Genomic DNA, 22,290 nt, shown 5'->3' with positions numbered 1-22,290 from the left:
TCGTCATGTTTTCTTGAAGTAGGGCGAATGGAAAAAATATGGTGGAGTTGAGTAGTTTATGTATCCATTTTGAAAGAGCGATACACGAATGGGGACCCGTAACGGTTTTATGTTATAAATGCAGTTTTATAGTCCTTGAGAAACTAAAACATAAGGTGTAAAAAATTTTGTTCTACGACCAAAACTGACAAAGTTATGGGCAAAATACCAAACAAGGTTTACTGACCACGCGAACGAAAGCAATGACGTCACAATATCTCAACGCTTGCCGCTGAACCACAGCGCGCCCCGCGCTGTTTATTCTGTTCGTGATACTCGTCCAACACGGAGCGTAACGTCACCAGTTTATACCCAATCGATTAATAAGTGATTTGATTTGTTTTAATATTATAATATAACAAATCAGTGGTAGAAATAAGGTAGACATCGGTTTTGAGCAAGCGCAATCCGATAATCTACCTAAATGGTATTTGATTATCTTAGTAATCATTTAAACTATACAAGCGCTGAAATTCGTGGTTGGCAACTTCAGAGGTAAGCAAATCTCATTGTCAACCTAATCAAAACAGCAGGATAATAAGTAGGTCAGGAATACAGGGTCGTATTCAGGCCCGGGAAAATTCCCAGTAAGGTTTATGGATATGAACATGGGGAATATTCTTCTCAATGTTTCTGGGTGCATTGCCAGTCGGAAATCTTATTGGGAGTTAGTTCCTAGTATTGTTAGTAGGCAACGGACGGCACATTGCTGGTAAGTAAGTAAGAAAAGTGCCCGACGAAATGATTAATTTTATTTCAATCTCATCGACTTGCGTATTGTTGTCGTCTAGTTTTGTCAGTGCAAATGAATATAAGAAACAAAGTAATCGGTAGGTATACTTTATTCGTTTACCTTGGATTGTTTGAACAAGCAATCCTAATGAGAATGAAATAATCTTCTGCTCAAGTCGGATGACTATAGATGACTGTAGCAAAGCAGAAGAAGCAACATTATCGCAAGCTGATTCACCACTATGGAGGGAACTAAGATACTGCAGAGTAACGGCGTCAAAAATTCACGAAACTGCAAACTGCAAGACTGATGGTGTTTTAGTTGAACAGATTTTCGGGGCATCCATACAGGAGACAGTCGCTATGGAAAGAGGAAAACGTCTTGTAAAAATATTCGCAAAGAGTTTTAAAAAAAAGGCGTAAAATACGTCTAGCGGTTTTCGCGTGAAAAGCGTTCAACAGACAGACAAGAAATTCAAAAACAATATTTTTGGTTTCTATTGCGTGTATGGAGCTCTCATAACTCGATTATTCAAAAAAATATTCAATGTATAGAATTCACTTTGGCTACAGTTTTATTACCTACAGATACATATTCCCCAAAGCGGGAATGTTCCGGCATTGGGAAATATTCCCGGGAACGGCACATTTCATTTAGTTGAGCCTCAGTACGACCCTGGGTTTTACCAGACTACTGAGGAAGGATTATTAGAAATTTCACTACTTACACTTTTTATCATTTATTTATTCATTGAAATACACCTAGTACGACCCTGTATTTTTCTTTAACATTCGTAAACAAGTTTTACTAAGATACTGTTTACCACATGAGTAATGTAAGGTGTACTGTCACCCCTCTTCATGACAGTACACCATTTTTTGCGCACTTTCAGGTCCCTTGGCACATTAAAAAACAGTTTTTCAGGTGTACTAGTTGAAGTATTAGTACATTTCGGTACTATACAGTACTTATAATGCGGCATATTTTCACATAAAAACCACAAAACCACAACACGACCCGCGCAGATCGAGTGAACTTTAATAAATGAATGGCGAAGAGCGAGCGCGCGGTCCGTAGGGAAATCGTGACGTCACATGAGCATTTCGGCCGCGCCGCGGTTGGCTTGTACAAAATGTGTAATATCTTCGCAACCAATTTACCGATTTCAATGATTTAAAAAGTATTGTACCTAATCGAGTAAAAGGAACACCATTATATAGATAATATATGCATTTTCCGACTTGTTACGGGGACCCATTAAATAACTTCGCTCGATAGAAAAAAAATCCAAATACATATATCCAATTTTTGACAATTTGAATTCATTTTATGGCGAAAATGTATATTGTGATCCGGTCAAATTAGACTAAAAAATAGGGGTAAGGTTACAATAATTCGCACTTGGCTGAATATTGGTAGGATTGCTCAATACACGATAGAGTTAAAGAGTTGTAATCGTCTCAATATACGAGACGATTACAACTCTTTCAACTTTTTGAATCGTTATAATCTCAAAAACGGTGGCTCTTAGGAAAAAAGTATTTCGACATTTTTTATAGATAATTATCTGATCTACAATTTTTGTCTAAACTAATTTTATGATAAAACTTACCATTTTGCTGAAAATCGCGAAAAACCCATTTTTGTGATCTTTGACCCGGAGTAAATTTTTTTGCACGTGCCGGATCGATGAGGACTTTTCACATTTCCTTTATAATAGTGTATTGAGCAATCCTACCAATATTCAGCCAAGTGCGAATTATTGTAACCTTGGATGTCTAAATTGACCGGACTATTGAACATGATTTTAAAATTAACGATAAATTTTATCGCAAGCCATGTAATCCATTTTACAAAAAATGGATTAATGGATTGGAAAATTATGCGAATGTTGAGTTTCATACTCAAACTTGCTTTGCAAATTGAGTCCTAAGGTCGTTTGTTAGTGTGCCGGATGGGTCGAACTTTAGTTGGGAATGTTTACCCACATTGTTTAAAGTGCAACCGTTGAATAGCGATCGCCGGACCTCCCGGCGCTTTCATAATATTATCAAGTTAAATAAAATAAAACATCTTAGGAACACATTGGTTATTTATTCGCTTTAAATTCCTAAAGATATAAATCAATTTCTCTATTAGTAGAGAATTTGCGCATTCTGAATTTTTTTTAGTGAGGTTTAAAACTTAAGCACAGATCGACTTGATGGCCCTTTCAAGTGAGGGACAGTTGCAACCAGCCAAACTTGAAGAATAAATGTGTACTTTTATTTTCATGTAATAATAAGCCTCTTATCCTGAACTGTTCCTTTGACTTTGTGGTTGACTCTTATCTTTAAGTTATAAAATATCTCTGAGTTCAGTGTGCCTCTTGGCAAAGGCCTCCTCTAACAATTTCCATTGTACTCTGTCTCTTGCAACCTTTCTCCATTTTGAGCCTGCTGTTAATTTTAATTCGTCTTCCCATCTCTTGCTTTGTCTTCCTCTGTTCCTTTTCCCATCTCTAGGGTACCAGTCAGTTATGATGTTGCTCCACTTTTCTTGTTTATCACGTATCATGTGCCCAGTCCATCTCCACTTCAAATTTTCATGTATTTTGATATTATTATTTCATGTATTAATAATAATAAATTTATGCTCATGTCATAAAAACAAAACAAAAATGTCAATTATAACGATTCATATGTAACGGTATAAAACTTAATGGTATTGGTATTTAATTATATAAGTACTTTATTGTAAAATTTATTTAGGCGATATTTACTGATTGGAACTTGATTGATATATTTTGTATTTTGTTTCTTTTTCACAAGACTCCTTTACGCCTTTACCGTGTTTACATATACTACATATTCATTTACAAAAGTACTCTGTAACCTTTGTATTTGCTTTCAAAAGATAATTGTCAAAGTGACAAATGTAAAAAAAATTACAAAATTTAATCTTCTGTTTTATGTCATCTATGTCGATATGTGATTGCTGATTAGCGCACTTACTAGTGTTTATGAAAACCGTTTTAACACAATAATAAGTTAAACCTTTAGAAAATGTTAATTCAAAAGGTTCGACCGCTGTTTGCGGCTATTTTAAGATCTTCCTTTCAAGAGGATTTCAAATATTTATCACGCTCTAGGTTGGTATGTAGTTTTTTATAATTACAACGCGTTAAACTCCTAAAAACAACGACAACTAGATCTTTTAACAAGAAAGTCGTTCCTACTTCTATCACAAGCTTTATTCATATACTAAAAAAGTAATTGCTTGTCCTTCTTTTAGCATAGTATACCATAAAGCAGCATATGAGGGTGATGGCAAGACAACAGTGCGTATTATAAATCAGGATCCCGATCTCGGACTTATTATAGACTCATACGGCACAGTAAGTGATTAGGTACATTTAAAACTTTATTCCGCCCTAGATTAATAACCTGCTGAAAATAAAATTACAATTGTAGAAGTTAATAACCATGTTTAGATTATTGCACTGCTGCTCTACCAAACAATAATTTTAAATAACACAAACACTGACATAATACACTAAAATATTATAGCATTTTAATTTCAGTTTGGCTTTCGACTCAACAATGGTCTTACTGTTCTGGGACCTATGGCTATATTTCCAAGGTAGGTTATAACTTATTTAATATATTACAAAAATCTAAATTCTAGTGATGATGCTGCTGGCGTCTAAAAAAGGTATAGTCCTTGACATTCTTTGAGGAATTTCTAATTAGTGCCATTCTAAAATGGGATATTATTAAAATATTTAGCATTACATTGGATGGGCACAGAAGGACCATAGATTATGATTGAGATTTCTCATTAAATACTACATATAGACAATTTTTTATTTTCTCATTACAGGACTGTCCTATCTTGGCAAATTCACAGTTCAAACAACATCACAGCTGATTCACTCACATTGTTCAGATTGCTTGAACCTAAAGTGGATCTTGTGGTATTTACTTACTTTAGCTTTTTTTACTTGTTTATTTATTACACAGTAATAAAAAGCTTTCTATGTTGTCAAATAAGAGGCATTAAGTAAGTATGTATTATTAACATTATAATAAGTTACCTCTGATATCAGGGGTCTCCAAACTACGGCTCGAGGGTCACATCTGGCCCACGGACAGATTTTGTCTGGCCCGCGGAGAGCTAGAATACTTGAAAACTCCTTTTAGAGAACCTTTTTTAAATGTTGCGTACTTTTTCGGACTTTTTTTTTCATCAGTGTACTATTTCATTTTTTACCACCGGCAACAATGATAATATGGTTTTGGCCCTCGGAGCTTACTGGAGTAATCAGTATGGCCCTAAGGCTGGAAAGTTTGGAGATCCCTGTTCTACATAGTAGCAGAGTTAGTCTAAATAACATGTTCATATTGCAATAACATAGCAGCTAGCAGAAATTTTAATAATTACACATAACAAACAAACAAAGTTAGCTTTTTATTTGTTCACAGATAATAGGACTTGAAACAAAAGACCGTAAAGTGTTAAACTCAGTGTTCCGAGCAAGTCGTGAAGCAAAACTGAATGTGGAGATTTTACCAACTGAACATGCCTGTGCAACCTTTAACTTTCTCAATGCGGAAAGCAGGTATAGGCTTTATAGTATAAGATCCCCATATACAACGACCTTCACCGAGATGCTTATTTAATGAAAAGTATTTTATATTTAATTTAATATGTCAATAAATATAATCCATATGGGTTGCCTAGCAAATTTCATTCCAGAGTATGTTTAATTAATAATTTAAAAAAAATATTTTTTTAAACTTTTCACCGGTATGATTAAATTAAATATAAAATACGTTTTTTTTACGTATATTAATTTAAATTAAATATAAAATACGTTTCATTAAATAAGCATCTCGGTGAAGGTCGTTGTATATCGGGATCTTAGACCATTAAATTAAACTAAATGAACTATTTGTCTATGACATTTCCGACTCTGTTTCATATTTGGCTTCTTTAGTTCAATCAAATGTTACTTTTAGACACAAGATTTCTTGTAGATATCATGGTTAGTGAATTCAGTCTTAAGTGATTTATGATATTTAAATTGAGGAGTGATGATGATTCACATGCTTATTAGTTTTAATGTACGACGTAATTTATCGTAAAATATATATTAGTGTATAGACGTAATATATGTTAGTTTATCTGGGGTTAACACAAATTATGCCCAACAGGTCAATAGCAGGTGCTTTGATCCCACCGTTGCACATTGAAGTGAATGAAGACGACATGCTCAACAGCAAACTGCACTACGGAAACCTGTACAACCGTCGGGATGACTTATAGACAAATTGTATTTGTCTCCAAGGATATAAACGTTTTAGCTTAGCTTGAGATTTAATTATTAACATTTAGGTAATTGTATTAAATTAATATGTAAATATAGTTTGCTGCCACTGATTTGTCTATTTATTTCAAGTCGTAAATTTTACTTCATTTTCCGTAGCCCAATAGATTATTACTATTAATAGTCTCTTAGTAATATGAATTTAGAAGAAATTTACGTGACCTTGCGGGGAGCCAGCGGCGGTGGAACTATAAGCTTTTCGGTTATTCAGAAATGGTTCAAAGCCTGTAAGATCATCGACGGTAGAATAATAAATGAGGAACTATTCGCAAAATCCTACGAACGACTTTGTCCAAATCGAGAAGGCTTATCATTTGTCCAATTTATACAACTAGCCGGAATTTTGATGAGAGAATCGAGGCAAGACGTTGAAGTGTTTTGTAATTTATTTACAAGTGTTAGAGATGAGATTGTAGAAGAAATAAGAAGAAATCAACTTTAACAATTGGCTGTTTAGTTCCTCCAATTAGGTAGGTACTTATTTGAGTGAGAATTTTAGGCCTCGCAAACTATATATTATACGCCAAGAACTCCCTTTATGGGCGGTGATTAAAAAGTTTAAAGATGTATTAATGGAGTATTTCTCGAGTTCGATTTAAATCAAAACCGAAAATAATAATATATATGTATTAATATTATTTTTATTTATTCTATATTTATGGTCGAGGGTTTGTAATAATAAAGCGATTATTAATAACGTTTTTAATACAACCTAAAATACAATAATAATTACTTATATACTAAAATCACAGCTTAAATTTCTTGAAAAATCTTATTAATAAATATATTTCTCTAGCTTCACGCGGCCTTCTTCCTGTGTTCAAAACAATTTCCTTTGCGTAGTCTTTGAAAAGTAAGTATTAAGGGTAAAATAACCAATCAAGACTAAGTGCACTGGTATTTCATTTCTTTTAGTCAAATTAAAATTCGTTTTCGTAAATCGGCGATGGGTTACGACGCCTCGTTGGGTGCCTGCTGTTGTAGTAACTCCCAATAGAGGCCTCTCTTCTTCACTAAGTCGTCATGGGAACCACTCTCTGCCACGACCCCTGCAACCACCGAATCGTTTTTAACTAGCTTCTTATGGAATCGGAACGAACCGTGTCACACATTGAAATGGATGGTAATAAATTAAATTAGTCTAAAAGTTAAAAAATAATTAAAAATGTTTAGTATACCTTTATCAAGCACGCAGATGATGTCCGCATGCCTTACGGTGGCGAGTCTGTGAGCGATGATGAGGGTGGTCCTACCGACGGACGCCGTCTCCAGAGCTTCTTGGACCACCTAAGAGTAATAGGAATTGATATTATCAGGACCTTTTTGATCATTAAAAATCTCATTAGATTATAATAAAGAGAAAATATATAGGATAAGCCCACCTTCTCACTGGCGGCGTCCAAGGCCGAAGTGGCCTCGTCCAGCAGCAACACCCTGGGGTCTCTGAGAAGAGCCCTGGCGATGGCCACGCGCTGCTTCTGGCCTCCGGACAGAGCGGAGCTGCCCGACTCTAGGACTGTGTCGTAACCCTGCGTGTGAAAGAGCAATAATGAGACCTTACCAGATCTATACTACTCGCTAAAGTGCGCATCACGCTCGTGGAGTGTTAACTAACCAGTGGTAAAGAAGAGACGAATCCGTGCACGTTGGCCTTCGTCGCCGCCGAGATGACCTCGTGCATGGTCACCTGTCTTCCGTTGTCTCCGTACGCGATGTTCTCTCTGATGCTCCTCTCGAACATCACGGGCTCTTGCTGCACCAGACCGAGTTGCGACCGAAGACGCTTCAGGGATATCTTTGACTTTATGTTGCGACTGTCTAGGCTCTATAACAAAATACATTTTATTCTCCGACCTTAGATAACGCACAGGTAACGAAGAGTAAATACAATTTTAAACGATAACTCACCACAGTCCCACTCTCGGGGTCATAATTCCTCATAATGAGATGCATGATGGTACTCTTTCCGCAGCCGGAGGGTCCCACGAGGGCAACGGTCCGTCCCGCGGGGATCGACAGTTCGAGGCCCCGAAGGACTGGCTGCTGGGGCCTCGTGGGGTACTCGAAATGAACGTTCGATAGGGTAATGTTGCCAGTGGCGACCTGTGGTTAAATATTTTCATATTGACAATTATATTTTATTATAATAAATATATAGCGTGATATACGAAAGATGTTTTTTAAACAATGTCAAACTTTGAATTAAGTGTGGACGAGTTATATTAATAAAATACGCATCAAATTGTAAACTTCCTTCTTCAGGTTTTCTAAGATTGCTAAAATGTATCTTTACCGAAAGGGCCAGTTGGGATGAAAGAGCTTCATAAAACTACTAACCCAGTCCTCGTCATCACGCTCATTATACTCGCTAATGACCCGCGGAGTCCTCTGCAGAGCCCTCACCACTCTGGCTCCAGCCCTCTGGGCTCCCGCAAAGTTGGGGGCGAAAGACAGGGCTTCTGCCAACATCCACGCGCCGTAGATTAGGGCTTCCGAGACTCTACGACGAATATTATGGAATGAGTGACAATTATAGATTAATTTAATATTGATCATCATTTATCTCTATACTATACACTCACAGTATGACGTATTCGTACTTCAGCCCCTCTCTTGCGATCAAGTACCCTCCACTGGCCAAGGAAAGGGCGTATCCCATGGTGGGGGCGCACAGGCACAGCCCGTAGACAAGGCCCCGGATGCCGCGGCTTACTCCGGCGCGAGCCTCGGCTTCGTCTAGGGCTCGAAGGTACTTCGACAGTAGCGTTCGCTCCACACCTGTGTCATTGCATATGATATATTAGTCATCGTTCGCTTAAGAAGAGACAAACATTAAAGCGAAAGCTCACCCAAGCTGTGCACAGTCCTGACGTTAAGCACGGCCTCTGTGGCCATTCGAGACGCCTCCTCCATCGCTTCTTGCTCTTTGACCTCCGACCTCTTGTTCACCCAACCCTCGATGCAGATGCCACCTAACACCTGGAACGTGCGACGAGTTATCAGAAAGAGTAATTAGACCGTCATATTACTTCCTTGAGTCGGTCTCTCATCTAGCACTCCTACCATTCAATTGTGCATATAGACTATTTCGCAACGTCGAATACTCACACAGGGCACACTCAGCAGGCTGATGAGCGTCATTTTCCAGGAATAGAACATGGCGACTCCGACTCCCAGCACCATCGTGCTCACGCCTTGCAGCATTGTGCCCAGGCGAGTCCCTGTACGAGATGGAATTGAGTATATTCGATACCTATGATAAGGAATGTATGAAAATAGGTAAAAAGAGTTACCCGTAGCGCCCTGAACGGCAGCGCAGTCGGTGGCCAGTCGAGCGCACAACGCCCCCACGGAGTTCGTCGGCGAGTCGAACCAGCCTTGCTCCTATTGGACGAATTGACTTTAATGTAATAAAGGAAGAAAAGTAGAAATAATAATAGCTAAGGAAGGAGACTCGCCTGCTGCAAGTAATTAGCGAACATGGTAACCCTGAGTCTGTTCGTCAGCCTAGCTCCGGCGAGACCGAACAGCCAGGTCTGAAGGAACGTAACCAGACCGCTGACGGCCGCCACTATGGCGAACAGGCCGGCGTACAGCTGCGACTGCCGCAGAATCTCTTCAGGATCGGGCCACGAGAACATCTGGAATCGAGTACCGTATATGTAATTTTTTTGAATAATCATAAAAAGGGAGAAGGTTCAAAAGCTTATTGGCTTTTTGACGACTGGACGGCACTTTTAGTCTTCGACCCTCACCCCATATAGCTTGGACAGCAGTAAGGCGAAGACTGGCATCGTGGCTCCGATGACCAAGGAGGCGACTCCTCCCGTCAGAAGAAGAGGCCACTCTTCATAGTTTAGTTTAAGCAGTTCCCAACTGGACACCTGCCCACTGGTCTCCTCGGCCTCTTCTGTTGACTCCTGATTAGAGAAAAGCGTGTATTGTTTTTAAACTATTTCACTATATTCTATTAGAGAGAAGTCAAGGAATTAAAATTTATTATTTTCCGGTAAAATATCAGTAAACAAATATTATTATATATAATTATTTATTTATCGTAGTAAAACACTCACTTGAGGCGGAATAAGATCTGGCGGAGGATGCAATGACGTCACCGAAGCGACTCTGCGACTACCACGGGAGAAACTCTCGCGCATAAATGACTCTGCATTTCAAATTATTTTACATTAGTTAGATACCAAATTACTAATATTTTTTTAGTTTGGAAATGGTAAAAAAATAATTAATTCGTTAACAATATTTTTATTAAATATGAGGATGGAGGAGGAAACAGGACGTAACTGTAGCAAAATATCTCGTAAACCTCACCTCTATGTGATCGTACACTGCTATTCCTTCTCACTCTCACCATCTTCTCTTCTACGACATCGTCGTCTACGTTCTCTTCTTGCATACTTTCCACGCTTCTAAAATTAGTTTTTCATTTAAGACTTAGTCATTTCTAAGTTAAAGTAGAAACTAGAAACTAGTATTAACGAAGAGAACAGCATCAAATTGCCATGCCTTTTAAAAATGTATAAAGCTTAAGCTTTTACTCGTAAACATATTATGGAAATTATGTATGGATATATGGACGTTATGGAATCTTTCTTTTTCTATTATATTTGTTTACAGAAACTATATTGTTTGAATATATTTGTTTGCATCGACATTTACAACACAAATTAATACAAAGAAACATTAGTAAATAATAATAAATAGAAGTAATTTAACTAATATTATATAATAACTCTGTATTTTATTGTCAGTCCATAATACACGCCAAACGTTTCTTAAACGCAAGGCAATGTAACTGACTAATTAGCTCGCCTCCCGTCTAGTCACCCGACTAGTAATGTTTTTTCTTTTTGGTGTAATTAGATTAATATGGAGATGCTGGTGTAGGACTTCATACAACAGAACATAGAAATGGTATTTCCACAAATTTTGGCTGCCAAGTAATTATAATTTATACACAATAAACTTTGATGCTGGGTTCGAATCTCGGCAAAACTACTGTATATGTATATAATAAGCAAAGAAATATGCACTGCTCTATTTGGGTGTAACGGGAGATCGTCTCTATGCCTCATTCCCCCTTACCCCACTGACCTGTGAGTCATGTCATCCTGCACCAGTTTCCAGTAGGCCCCCTTCTTATCCAGAAGTTCAAGATGTGAGCCAGCTTCGAGAACTGATCCTTGTTCGATGTACACAATGCGGGACGCGTTAACTATTGTCGATAACCTGTTAAAATCAATATTTATACTTTTATATGAGCCGTTGCCTCCGAGTCAATGTATATTGCAAAAAAACAAGAATGTATAATACCTGTGTGAGACAACAAGCGTGGTCCGTCCTTTGCTCGCAGCATCCAATGCTAATTGGACCTAGAATATTGTTTTTGTTGATTAATATAAAGTCAGAATTTACACAGATTTCTAAATACACGAATATGAAGAGAGAGCTGTCACCTGTCTCTCCGAAGCTGGGTCCAAAGCAGAGGTGGGCTCGTCCAAGAGCAGTAGCGCCGGCTTCCGGATGAGAGCTCGAGCGATGGCCACGCGCTGCTTCTGCCCTCCCGACAACTGCGCCCCGCCCTCGCCTAGTCGCGTGTCGTAGCCCTGAAGAAGAATTGTCACTTTGAATACTTTTTCTGTGACATGTCAATTAGGGCAAGTGTATACGAGAAATAAAAAAATAAATTAAATTATTCCCTGCTGAAAATTGTCAACTTCAAGTCAAGTCAAACTGGAGTTGAGGCGACACAGCTTTTGTCACTATATCGAGCTACGTATTAAACTGATACATACACTGGCCAACTTCGTAATAAATTGATGCGCGTGCGCAGTTTTAGCAGCGGCGACGATGTCCTCCTCGGTAGCGCCCTCTACGCCTAGCGTTATGTTGTCTCTGATAGTGCCACTGAACAGGACGGGCTCTTGGCCCACGATGCCTACAACATGTAACATTATTACAATATAAGCTACCATAGCTCAGAAAGAAAGTCTAAATTTAACTTTTAAGGCCCCTCACCGATGCTGCTCCGGAAGTGATGCAAGTTCAGCTCCTTCAGCCTGTGGCCATCCACCGTGACGGTCCCACTTTCCGGCTCGTAAGCCCGTTGCAAGAGTTGCAGCAAAGTGGACTTGCCGCACCCCGAACCTCCCACGAGGGCCACCGTCTCCCCGGGATTAATTGTCAGAGATAACCCTCGGAGGACCTGAAGAATAGGGAAGTTATTTAAATACGGAAAGAGGAATAATAATATACTACACAATATGAACGAAAGGTTGAAATACCAAAAGGGGCGAATATATAACAAATACTAACCTTAACATCCGGTCGCGAAGGATAATTAAAATACAAATTATCAAAAGAAATATTTCCTTTGATAGAATCGGGCTTGATCCCGGTCTCGAGTAAAGGGTCAATGCTCGAGTTGCGCTCGAGTAGAGCGAACAAGGACTTGGCCGCGCCACGCGCTGTTGAGAATATTTCCAGGTGCGTCGTGCACATTGCTGTGTTTTGGGCAGCCATGAAACAGCAGAAGAGAACCTGCGATTGAAATGGTCTTTTCATCACCACGGCTACTATAGCGTGGATTAAAGTTAGTCCCTTATTAATAAAAATAATAGCTACCATGGTATCAAATACCATGCAGTCTACGTTTTATAACAAATTCCTGTGTCAAAATACTCGGCTTTATTTATTCGGAAAATTATAAATAAAAAGTAGACGATATTTTGTTGATTGAACTCACAGTGACCATAACCCCGGGGTGGTAGATCCTCTCATCATCGGGCACGCCCATGTCCCTCACGCAGAGGACGGTTCCGTACGCAAAGACTATGGAGTTGAGGACGTAGGTGAGCAGCCAGCTGAGGCCAGAGCCCGCTCCGGTCCAGAGGCATCGCTTGTGGGTGGATGCACTCGCGAAGTGCAGGGCTGACTTGTAGCTAAAGCGATTTGAATAAATAATGTAAGGTGGTAGTTAGAGCTATTACAAATAATACAAGAAAGAATAAACTAATCAAATAAGCTATCAGTTAATAAATGTTAGTTAAGTATTTTCTTAATTACCTATCCACCTCCTTGGTCTCTCCAGCATAAGCCCTGACAGTGCGAATGGCGGCCAAAGCCTGTTCCACCAAACGACCCGCTGTCCCGTACGAGGTCACTTCTTCTGATGTATACTTCGTCTGGTACTGGGAAAATATTATCAGTTTAAATACTAGTTCCTATTTATTAAAAATTCAAAATTCAAAAATCATTTAATCATATTGGTAACACTTTGTACACTTATGACTTGTCTGTAAAGAAATACATATAAATGCTTCTAATTTTACATTTAGTGCCAGTTCTCAAATCAAAGGCGTAGAACGGAAGAGAAGAACTGGCAATAAACTCTCCGCCACTCTTTTTAATCGCCATTTTTTTTTTTTTATTATAATCCTAAATCCAACTTAAACGATCCAAGTACCTTAGCAGCCTGCGAGACAATGACCAAAGCGACGGGCACCACACACAGCCCGGCCAGAGTGAGCTGCCATCCGTACAGCATGGCCACCATCCCGGCGGATATCACACTCCCACCCAGGTACGACACCATTACCACCTGCTGCCCCACACCTGCTTTTAGCTTGTCCGTGTCTCTGTAAACGGTTGAAATAAGTACGTTTACATTTTGAAAGAGTCGATTAACTTTAATTGGCTTATTAGCACAAAAAACATTTACACTCACTCTGTTATTGTTGTAGCAAAATTCATAGTTGTGTTTAAGTCGAAGAAGGCAGTTTCTTGACTCAAAACCGCGCGTAAGAGTCGCCATCGTAGTCGGGCTATCTGTAATTAAACAATATATTAGTTCAAAAAAACGCTAGTAAGCATTGAATCAAGATTTTGGCTAGTCTTTAATTTTTGTGTGTGGTTCCCGTTATTTAACCAATATTTTAGTAGTACCAGTACTAAGAAATTTCTTCATGTTGTATAAATATTAAAATCGTAGGTATATAATAGGAAATTTTTACCATCCTCGCAGCGGCCCAATTCGCCAAAGTCACGGCAGCCGTAGCAAGACACATTTGCACTAGCATAATGGCAACACTGGCCAACGCAAACGAAATCGAGTCGTCCACCAATGCATCCATGTGTTCATTCTTGTCAGTGTCATTTCTGAAACATTCATACAATTACAGCAACAATAAGCTTACTCGCAAGCTGCTTGGCGACAACAAAGAGCATAAACGAATCTTGTAGAGAACTCATTTCCAGTTCAAATGAACTTGCGATGATCCTGACAGAACCTTTGCCAGTTGAGGAGTGCATTTTTCACAGAGCATGCAGTGAGAGAAATAAGGACTGTGCGACAGTGCACTGCAAATTGTAGACGTGGGAAACAATAACGTATTACTTTTGGGTCTTATTTCTCTATCATATTTTAACAACTCAAATATCCAAGATGTCAAGATAAACGATATCATATCATTGAGTGAAAAATACTAACACTTTTCTTCCTCCTCCAAAGAGCTCCAATATCAATGGCTCCGAGGGAGGGTCGTGTCCTTGGTCCCTCTGAATAAAAAGGGCGGTCAGCTCGCCGTAGATAAGCACCGCCCCAACTAGACCCACGGAGCACAGAAATCCACAAAGAGCGGAGGATATAGTTGCGATGATCTCTGGATATGTTGCATAGCGCCACTGGACAGAAATATGTTATATTAGATAAAAAATAAAATTAAGAACTAATACGTAAGGCGTGGCGGTATCGTTCTATGACTTTAGCCTGCTCTAAGGGCGTATATGTATATTAGAGAAACAGTTTTATTCTCATACCACTGGTGACCGGAAGCAAATGTTTTTTTTAAACATACAAAAACATATTTTAGGTATATAAATAACCGATTACACAATAATTTCCACTAAGTGATCAATTACTCGTAATCAATACTTTACAAGTGTATATTAATTTATTCTACGCAGTCGTTTTTTACACGTGTTAATTAATTATTTTGTTATGAGCAAAACAAATCAATAAATCTAAATTAATATTGCTAGTGAATCAACGCCGACACGAGAAAATAAGTGGTTCCGAGACATTCTAACTTATAATAGTGTATGATGTATTATATATATTATATCATACACTATCATAAAGCTTTTATAAACATACAGAGATTACTCATTTCAAGTAGACAACTTCTAACACAGGGTTCGAAATCTAAACCAGGGTCACTGACATTTAAGGGGCAATCTCACGTACTACTCATGTTTACTTTTTTACTTCACTCAACAGGTTTGTTGCATCGAAGAAAGCTTCGGGTGACAATGATGTATGTTGAACAGTCAAAACTTAACGCTTTGAATAAATTATTTGATTGATAAGACGGGGGACTCTACATGTGTGCATCAATAGTGTTACAGGTAATTGCAATGACTAATTAAACGTATATGTAATGTAATTTAAACTGTTACATAATAATTACTTTATCCTGTTATAACAGTTTATTGGGAATCTCCAATGAGAATGAGATATAATTTATCAATTGACCCTATGACATCCACTATGCGTATCAATAATAAAAGGTGCTCGATATCGTTTTATCGTTCAGTTCAGATATTTTTTTTAATTTATCCAATGAAACTGTGGATAAAATGATTGATGGAGGCTGACTAACTTACTGAAATAACCTATAAAGCAGTTTTAGTTAAGTAATCTAGTTATGGGAGGAGGGGCCAAAGTGGAAAAACTTTAAAGCAAGCAAATCGTGGTCAATTCAGTTGTCAAACTGGTTGACCGACGTAAGGGAATCCCGCGCTCTATTGCAATTTATTACTTTAAAACAAAACATATTATCTGTCTATTGATTAAGAAGAATCGCTTTTATATTTTTAATTTATATTCTATAAACAAGTCAGTCGTTATTGAAAGCAAACCAAAAAGAAAGCGTCGTTAACTGACACAAATATTCACGTATTCGATCATAAAAGAGTGAGACCTAGGGAAACTAGGTGAAAATCTTACATTGATTTTCTACTTCTGCGGCAATTTACAGTCTCGGTGGATTTCTCTCGTACTCCAACAATTTATAGCTTCCTGCTTGTAAAAACTCACATAAAAATAATATACGGCACGATAAACATATAAATTGGTTTATAAAAACCCGGTATATACTTATAACAGGAAAAAAAACGTTGTCAGGTGGCCGTAGCGTTTAATCATTCATGAATCATAGATGCGGAGGTAGATCGCGGTACCAATAGCGGTCTCGCATAGCTCATTTTCGTGGTGCATCAGCATCATTTGATTGGTGAGAAGGAGGTTACACGGGCTCTTATTATTAATTTTAAAGTACCTAACAATTATATTTATAAAATGATTCTTTTTTATTTTGAGCGGAAATCTAGGCAATTTTAAGTAATGATTTAGTTAATGTATTATTTAAAACAAATTGCTAATTGGCAGTTTTGTCTGTGGAGGCTAATACGTTATACACCGAACCTTATCTGGCAAGCTACGGCAATTCGTATTCAACAAAAACATATCACTTGTCATCTTGATAACATCCGTTACATTTCGTTTCATTACTTGCTTTTATTTTTATCTTATACTTTATAAAGCGTACTTAGAATTAATACCGTTAACTACTATTGGTATTTAGCTCTCTTTAGTTGATAACAATACATACCCTTAAGGGTGTCATAAAAAATTTATTAGACCAGCATAGATAGATATCTAATCGAGGTAAATTATAACTACTAGGTCAATAAAACCTTTTAGCATTCGAAAGAACTAGGCAATATCACACAATCACCCATTCACTCAACTATATTATATTATATCATCGTCAGCGATATCATGTCATGCGGATACCAATAAAAATTTAAATAATATTTTACGATCATTTGTTAAGCGATTTGTGATATTTGCAATGTAGCGACCCAACCTGTTGGTGGGACTATTTATTACACGTATATTACCCTATTTTTAAGCTAATCTCAAGGCTGAAAATGTTGCTTCAATTTATCTTAGACCTCAGGAAGAGAAACAGTGTTGGCCTAGTGGCTTCAGCGTGCGACCTCACTCTGAGGTCGTAGGTTCGATCCCCGGCTGTGCACCATTGAATTTAACATTCGCTCGTACGTACGGTGAAGGAAAACATCGTGAGGAAACCGACATGTCTTAGACCCAAACAGTCGACGGCGTGTGTCAGGCACTGGAGGCTGATCACCTACTTGCCTATTAGATTGAATGAAATGATGAAATGATCATGAAACAGATTCAGAAATCTGAGGCCCAGGCCTAAAGAGGTTGTAGCGCCACTGATTTTTTTTTCAGGAAGAGCTACAGTGAACAAAAGTAGGCTTTTCTATTTTATGCATATGAAGTCAGGCTTCCATACATTTTGTCTATTTATTTCTTGTATTTATAAGATTTCATTAAGAAATAAAAGCAACTACATGTAAAGCTGATACGCGACTCGCGACTGTTATATTATCTCTGCGGCGTGTTTGTCTATGTTGTAACAACTGAACCATACAAGCGATAACAATTAAATTATGTATCAGCAATTTTTCTTTTGTTCAAATTGTAGGCGTTTTACACCTAATTAAAAATTAAACGAAGGCTAGGGTCGTAGCTTCGGTTCAATATCGTGAGAAAAATAAACAATAATATCTTTGCGGATTTTAACTAGCTTTAATAATTTGTTAACGCTAATAAACTTCCTGAAAAGCCGTTTCCGTAACCACTCGTTAATCGGTTAAGTTGTTTTTTACGACTATCCGAACAAAGAGTTTTTATTTGGGATTATTTCGATTCACGGTAACTTTATTTGTTTGAGTATCAAGTTGCCTAAGAAGGGAAAAATGTGTCGTAAACGTGACGCAGCTCGGTGAGGTTGTATGACTAAGGGCGTTTGATGAATGCGAAGGTAAGCTTAGGGGTTCGGGACTTTACTTTTGCCAGCAACACCTTTCTAACAGGAAATGTCTTTTTCATAACTGGGCAAGGAAACAGAAAATAAACTCATACAATTCTCTGTAATGTGTTTTCCTTATACTTTTAATCACTCTATCTACACCCTACTCTTAAATATTATTAGATTAAATAACAATTGAAGGGACAACCGCTCAAAAGATTTAAAGAAATTGGAAGTTATTTGATTGCATTTATAATCTTTTTATTATAAAGTATTAACTGTTTTACATTTTTAAAGGTAGAAATTGGAGATGCTATTTTTTAATGCCCCGAAGTGCTTATTCAAGCATTGCACGTAATGTCGCGGTTAAATGTTAGCTTTTATGTATAATTTGTATAAGTATCGTGCAATTGAACCACTTATAGGTATTATTATAAGGAAAATGTTTCTATAAATAACTTAATTTTACTCATGGCAGGAAAATTATTGGGTTTTCGACCTATATGGTTAAGTGTGTGTATTAGCCTTATCTTGGTTAAATGAAAAATATTTTTCTTCAGGCTCCTTAGTACGCGACTGGTCTACTAAAATGAGGTGAAATTAGAGTATTTTTGTAGCAATATTCTTAGGAATTAGTTGAGTGGTTTAACTAAGCGCAACTAACCTTAAAGTTAGTGATATAAGTTTGAACAGTTATCTGATATAACACTTATGGAACTGTCACTATGCAGCTTTAATTATTTATTTTATTCATTCGACTTTTGTTTCTTAATAATAGATAATAATATACGCGTTTTAATCCCGTAAAGTGTTTATTTGACTTTTACACAGATTGACATTTGAATAATAATTGTGTCAAAATTGACCTTAGGAGGTTGTTGACCTTACTCAAATATGATTTTAAAAATAATGATCGTTTTAAATAACGTTTACATCAATAATTTCGTGTTGTTTCGTTTTAGACATAAATTAATTTACGCAGGCGGATGAATTGTAGGAGAGATAATGGTTTTATCCTATTTCGGGCAGCGGCCATTTAACTAAGCTTAATAATAAAGCCCGTTTAATTTCCAATAATTTCTAATCATGACAAAAAAATAATAATATTTATAATATAGAGCTTAGATTTTTCACATTATTTTTATCTTGGTTTCCTATATATCCTATATCCAGTACCGCGTCGAGCGGAACCCCTTCACGGGTAAAGGCAACCTTTTCCAACTGACTCTGTCTATGGATTTCTTTCTCCATTCGCTTACTGCTACCGCTTCTAGTTCCTGTATTCAACTTTTTTTTGATCCGCCCTCTTCTCCTTCTGCCCCTTCTTGGTCCTTTCCATACAGCTGTCTTTCAGTCCACCTTTTATCTGTATATCTTGCTATATGCCCCACCCATTGCCACTTCTGATTTAAGGCATAATGTAAGGCTTATAATAATTGTATGTGTTTTTCTTATTTTTAGTACGCTTGCCTTTGCGTTCTGGTATGCTAGTTTGGTTTTTATTTTTGTGTTGTATGTCCACGTTTGGCAGCCGTTACTGTCGCCGCACACGGGCCACACGCCACAGCCACAAACGCCGCCACGAGAAGCTAGAAGCGGCTACAAAGTTGGCTGAAGCGCGCGACAGCCACTTGTGGCCGGTGGTCGACACCTGCGGTCGGTGGCTGCTACTTTTTTAACCCTTGCCTTCAGTATCATAATGGACTCTTACGAAGAAGGTTTAATTGCGCTACTGTTGATAAAAAGACGTCGTCGTAGAAGATGAAACCGTACTTATTGGATACATCCAATTTTAACGAATGTACACAAATGCAACGAACATTTCGATAATCTTTTAAACCATCCTAAAAAGTTTTTCAAACATTTTCGTTTAAGTATAGGTACGTTTTGGGAACTACATGCTCTATTATATGCTGGATTAAAGCACCACGACACCAACATGCGGAAAAGCATCGCACTTGCGGAAAGACTAGACTGCTAACCGCATTTGCGGTTGGCAGGCATGGCGGTTGGTTGGAGGGTTGGTCGACATGGCATGGCTTGGCTTTGGCTTTGGCTTTGGCTTTGGCTGTGGCTTGGCAGGATGTGACTGGCGACATCACGTCCGTTAAACTACCTATATGAACCACAGACTACGTGCTTGCGTTACCGTCAACTTCAGGTTAACTGAGGCAAGGGAGAGAGGGGCACGGAATCGCGCGAGTGGCGTGTGGTGGCTTTTTGTGTCGGCGTTTAGTGGCCGGTGCGAGCCACAAGAAGCAAGCTTCGACGATTTGTAGCGTGTGGCCGCCACCGGCGCCACCGTGTGCGGCGACTCCATATAAAATGTATGAAAATTACAGGAAATATGCCAGTGGCGGCGTTTTGTGGTTGTGGCCGGTGGCCCATGTGCGGGGACCCTTATGTGAGAGTAGGTAAGATACAAGTGTCCAAGATAATTTTGCTGCTGCTTAACAACTTAGTATCCATCGAGATAAGTTTATTTAGCTGAGCAAATAATTGCTTTTAATTATATATTTAAATAATAAATTTTATGTTATTAGGCAAGCAAATAACTATGTTTTGCGAATCGCGTAAAGTGAATAACCTACGGAGCGAATATTTATTTAATTTTCTTTAAGAGAATCACACGCGTTAAGTACATGTTTTTATTATTTTTAATTTAAAGTGTAATTGAATAACCGTAACAGGTATTGATAATTTATTATAAAATTAGAAGAACCCGACCCAAGCTGGATCTCACCGCTCTTGCTTTTATTTTTCAACCCAGAACCTCCTCGCTAAGCGCACTCGGTGAACCGGTCGGGTTTTTTTAAATTAAATTTCAATAGTAATAATACAAGATTAGTTTGTGTATGTGTTTATTGGCTTCAATTTAGCATTTGATATGGAAAACTGGTTATTGTTTAGATTTTGTAAAGGTGCTTCGCTTGTCTTTTAATGTATAATTATTTAATACTAAATGATAAAATTACTAAATTGAAACGACAAACTTTTAAGATATTAAATTATTATTTATTTAACTTAACTTTTAAATATTTTTATAACCTATCAAAACATGCGTTTATATTTTATTTTGAACCGAACTTGAGTGTGGAGATTGAACCCCTAATACAAATAAATATTATTTTAAAATTACTCTAAATATGATGCTAAATAAATAAAAAACAAAATACCAAATCAAAGAATCCGACATCGTCATTCTTCTTCACTCCCATCTCGTAGGCTTGACCTTTTTGGTTCACGTATCTTTTGCTCTGACCTTTCATTATAAAACACTATGTCACTGGAGTTTTCGCGCTGCCCACGGACATGGAATCGAGCGAGACGCGATGTTGGCTCAGCGCGCGATTTGCAACTGCCATGTTTACCGTTGAACTGCGAATTATAACTTAGGGAAACCCCTCGGATGCGTAATTTTTTGAATATTTTATTTCTTTGACGTCTGAGCAGCCTTTGTTTTACTAATACTTTCCGTTGGTGTCGTAGTTCTTGAAATAAAATATACACTCAATCGCCGAAACCACAGATCGCGGAAATACTTAGTTTACGACTTATGATTCAAACCCTAAGAATAAAATATGTAGTTACATACGTTCATCGCATCTAGCTTTGGATATATGTATTAATGTTTTTTTATGATTTATTAACTTGACGTTATGGATTATTATAAAAAACCTAAAAACTAATACTAATAAATAAAACTAAACTAAACTAGCATTAGCTTAAATAATTTACACAAGTAAGATTATTCTAACAAAACCTTTTAATTGCTCGTTATAATGACCTAAATCTTAATGTGTCATTCGTTCCAGGGTGCACCATTAGGTGCTTAATAAAATCTCTGAATTAATCAACAACAAACTGACCCATTAAAATGTTACTGAAATTCCCAAAACCACAAGATTAAAGTTAATTTCACTAAATAAAAAATAATTGATGACACGACAATCACGGCTATCAGATATTATAACATAATGTTACCAATATGAATAAATTATATTTTGAGTTTTATTTCTACACCTAGGTTAGAAAAAAGTATAAATTCTCAATTCTATATTGATACATAACTTTAACCTATTTGCATTCCGTGAAACAGTTAAATACTTAAACAATAAAACTCGGAAGCCTGACTCATTTTGGCGCAGTTTGACATTGGGTAAATACATATTATAATGTGGTATGGTATCGTTAAAAATGTCAACAGTTCCTATGTAATACCAAAGATA

The 22,290-nt window shown here is 37.5% G+C and overlaps 2 protein-coding genes across 4 annotated transcripts; one reads left to right on the top strand and one right to left on the bottom strand.

The window, feature by feature from the left end:
* Nucleotides 1-3,714: 3,714 nt before the first annotated feature.
* LOC125055406 (NADH dehydrogenase [ubiquinone] 1 alpha subcomplex assembly factor 3) lies at nt 3,715-6,193 on the top strand. Of its 3 annotated transcripts, none has more exons than XM_047657862.1 (6): nt 3,715-3,902; nt 4,046-4,148; nt 4,335-4,393; nt 4,634-4,727; nt 5,236-5,372; nt 5,968-6,193. In XM_047657862.1, the coding sequence occupies exons 1-6, from the start codon at nt 3,817-3,819 to the stop codon at nt 6,077-6,079; spliced, it is 591 nt and encodes a 196-aa protein (XP_047513818.1). In that variant the 5' UTR covers nt 3,715-3,816; the 3' UTR covers nt 6,080-6,193. The 3 variants fall into 3 exon arrangements, with proteins under 3 accessions (XP_047513818.1, XP_047513820.1, XP_047513821.1); XM_047657864.1 differs by having other exon boundaries at nt 3,756-3,906; XM_047657865.1 differs by having other exon boundaries at nt 3,756-3,906; nt 4,046-4,160.
* A 634-nt stretch (nt 6,194-6,827) lies between these two features.
* On the bottom strand, nt 6,828-21,431 carry LOC125055145 (multidrug resistance protein homolog 49-like). Its single transcript, XM_047657417.1, has 27 exons — nt 21,238-21,431; nt 14,647-14,840; nt 14,171-14,315; nt 13,885-13,985; nt 13,624-13,795; nt 13,224-13,348; nt 12,904-13,099; nt 12,474-12,698; nt 12,177-12,363; nt 11,954-12,096; nt 11,615-11,764; nt 11,472-11,530; nt 11,253-11,387; nt 10,470-10,567; nt 10,214-10,305; nt 9,896-10,060; nt 9,599-9,781; nt 9,434-9,524; nt 9,249-9,361; nt 8,990-9,119; nt 8,723-8,918; nt 8,478-8,640; nt 8,049-8,243; nt 7,756-7,965; nt 7,523-7,669; nt 7,319-7,427; nt 6,828-7,189 (listed from the first exon to the last, which is right to left on the bottom strand). Exons 1-27 carry the CDS (start codon nt 21,328-21,330, stop codon nt 7,092-7,094), a joined length of 3,915 nt encoding a protein of 1,304 aa, XP_047513373.1. The 5' UTR covers nt 21,331-21,431; the 3' UTR covers nt 6,828-7,091.
* Between the last annotated feature and the right edge of the window lie 859 nt (nt 21,432-22,290).

Source organism: Pieris napi, chromosome 13, assembly GCF_905475465.1.
Source record: "Pieris napi chromosome 13, ilPieNapi1.2, whole genome shotgun sequence".
Lineage (NCBI taxonomy): Eukaryota > Metazoa > Arthropoda > Insecta > Lepidoptera > Pieridae > Pieris > Pieris napi.
Note: the sequence above shows the minus strand (reverse complement) of the source record. Positions and strands in the feature narration are given on the sequence as shown.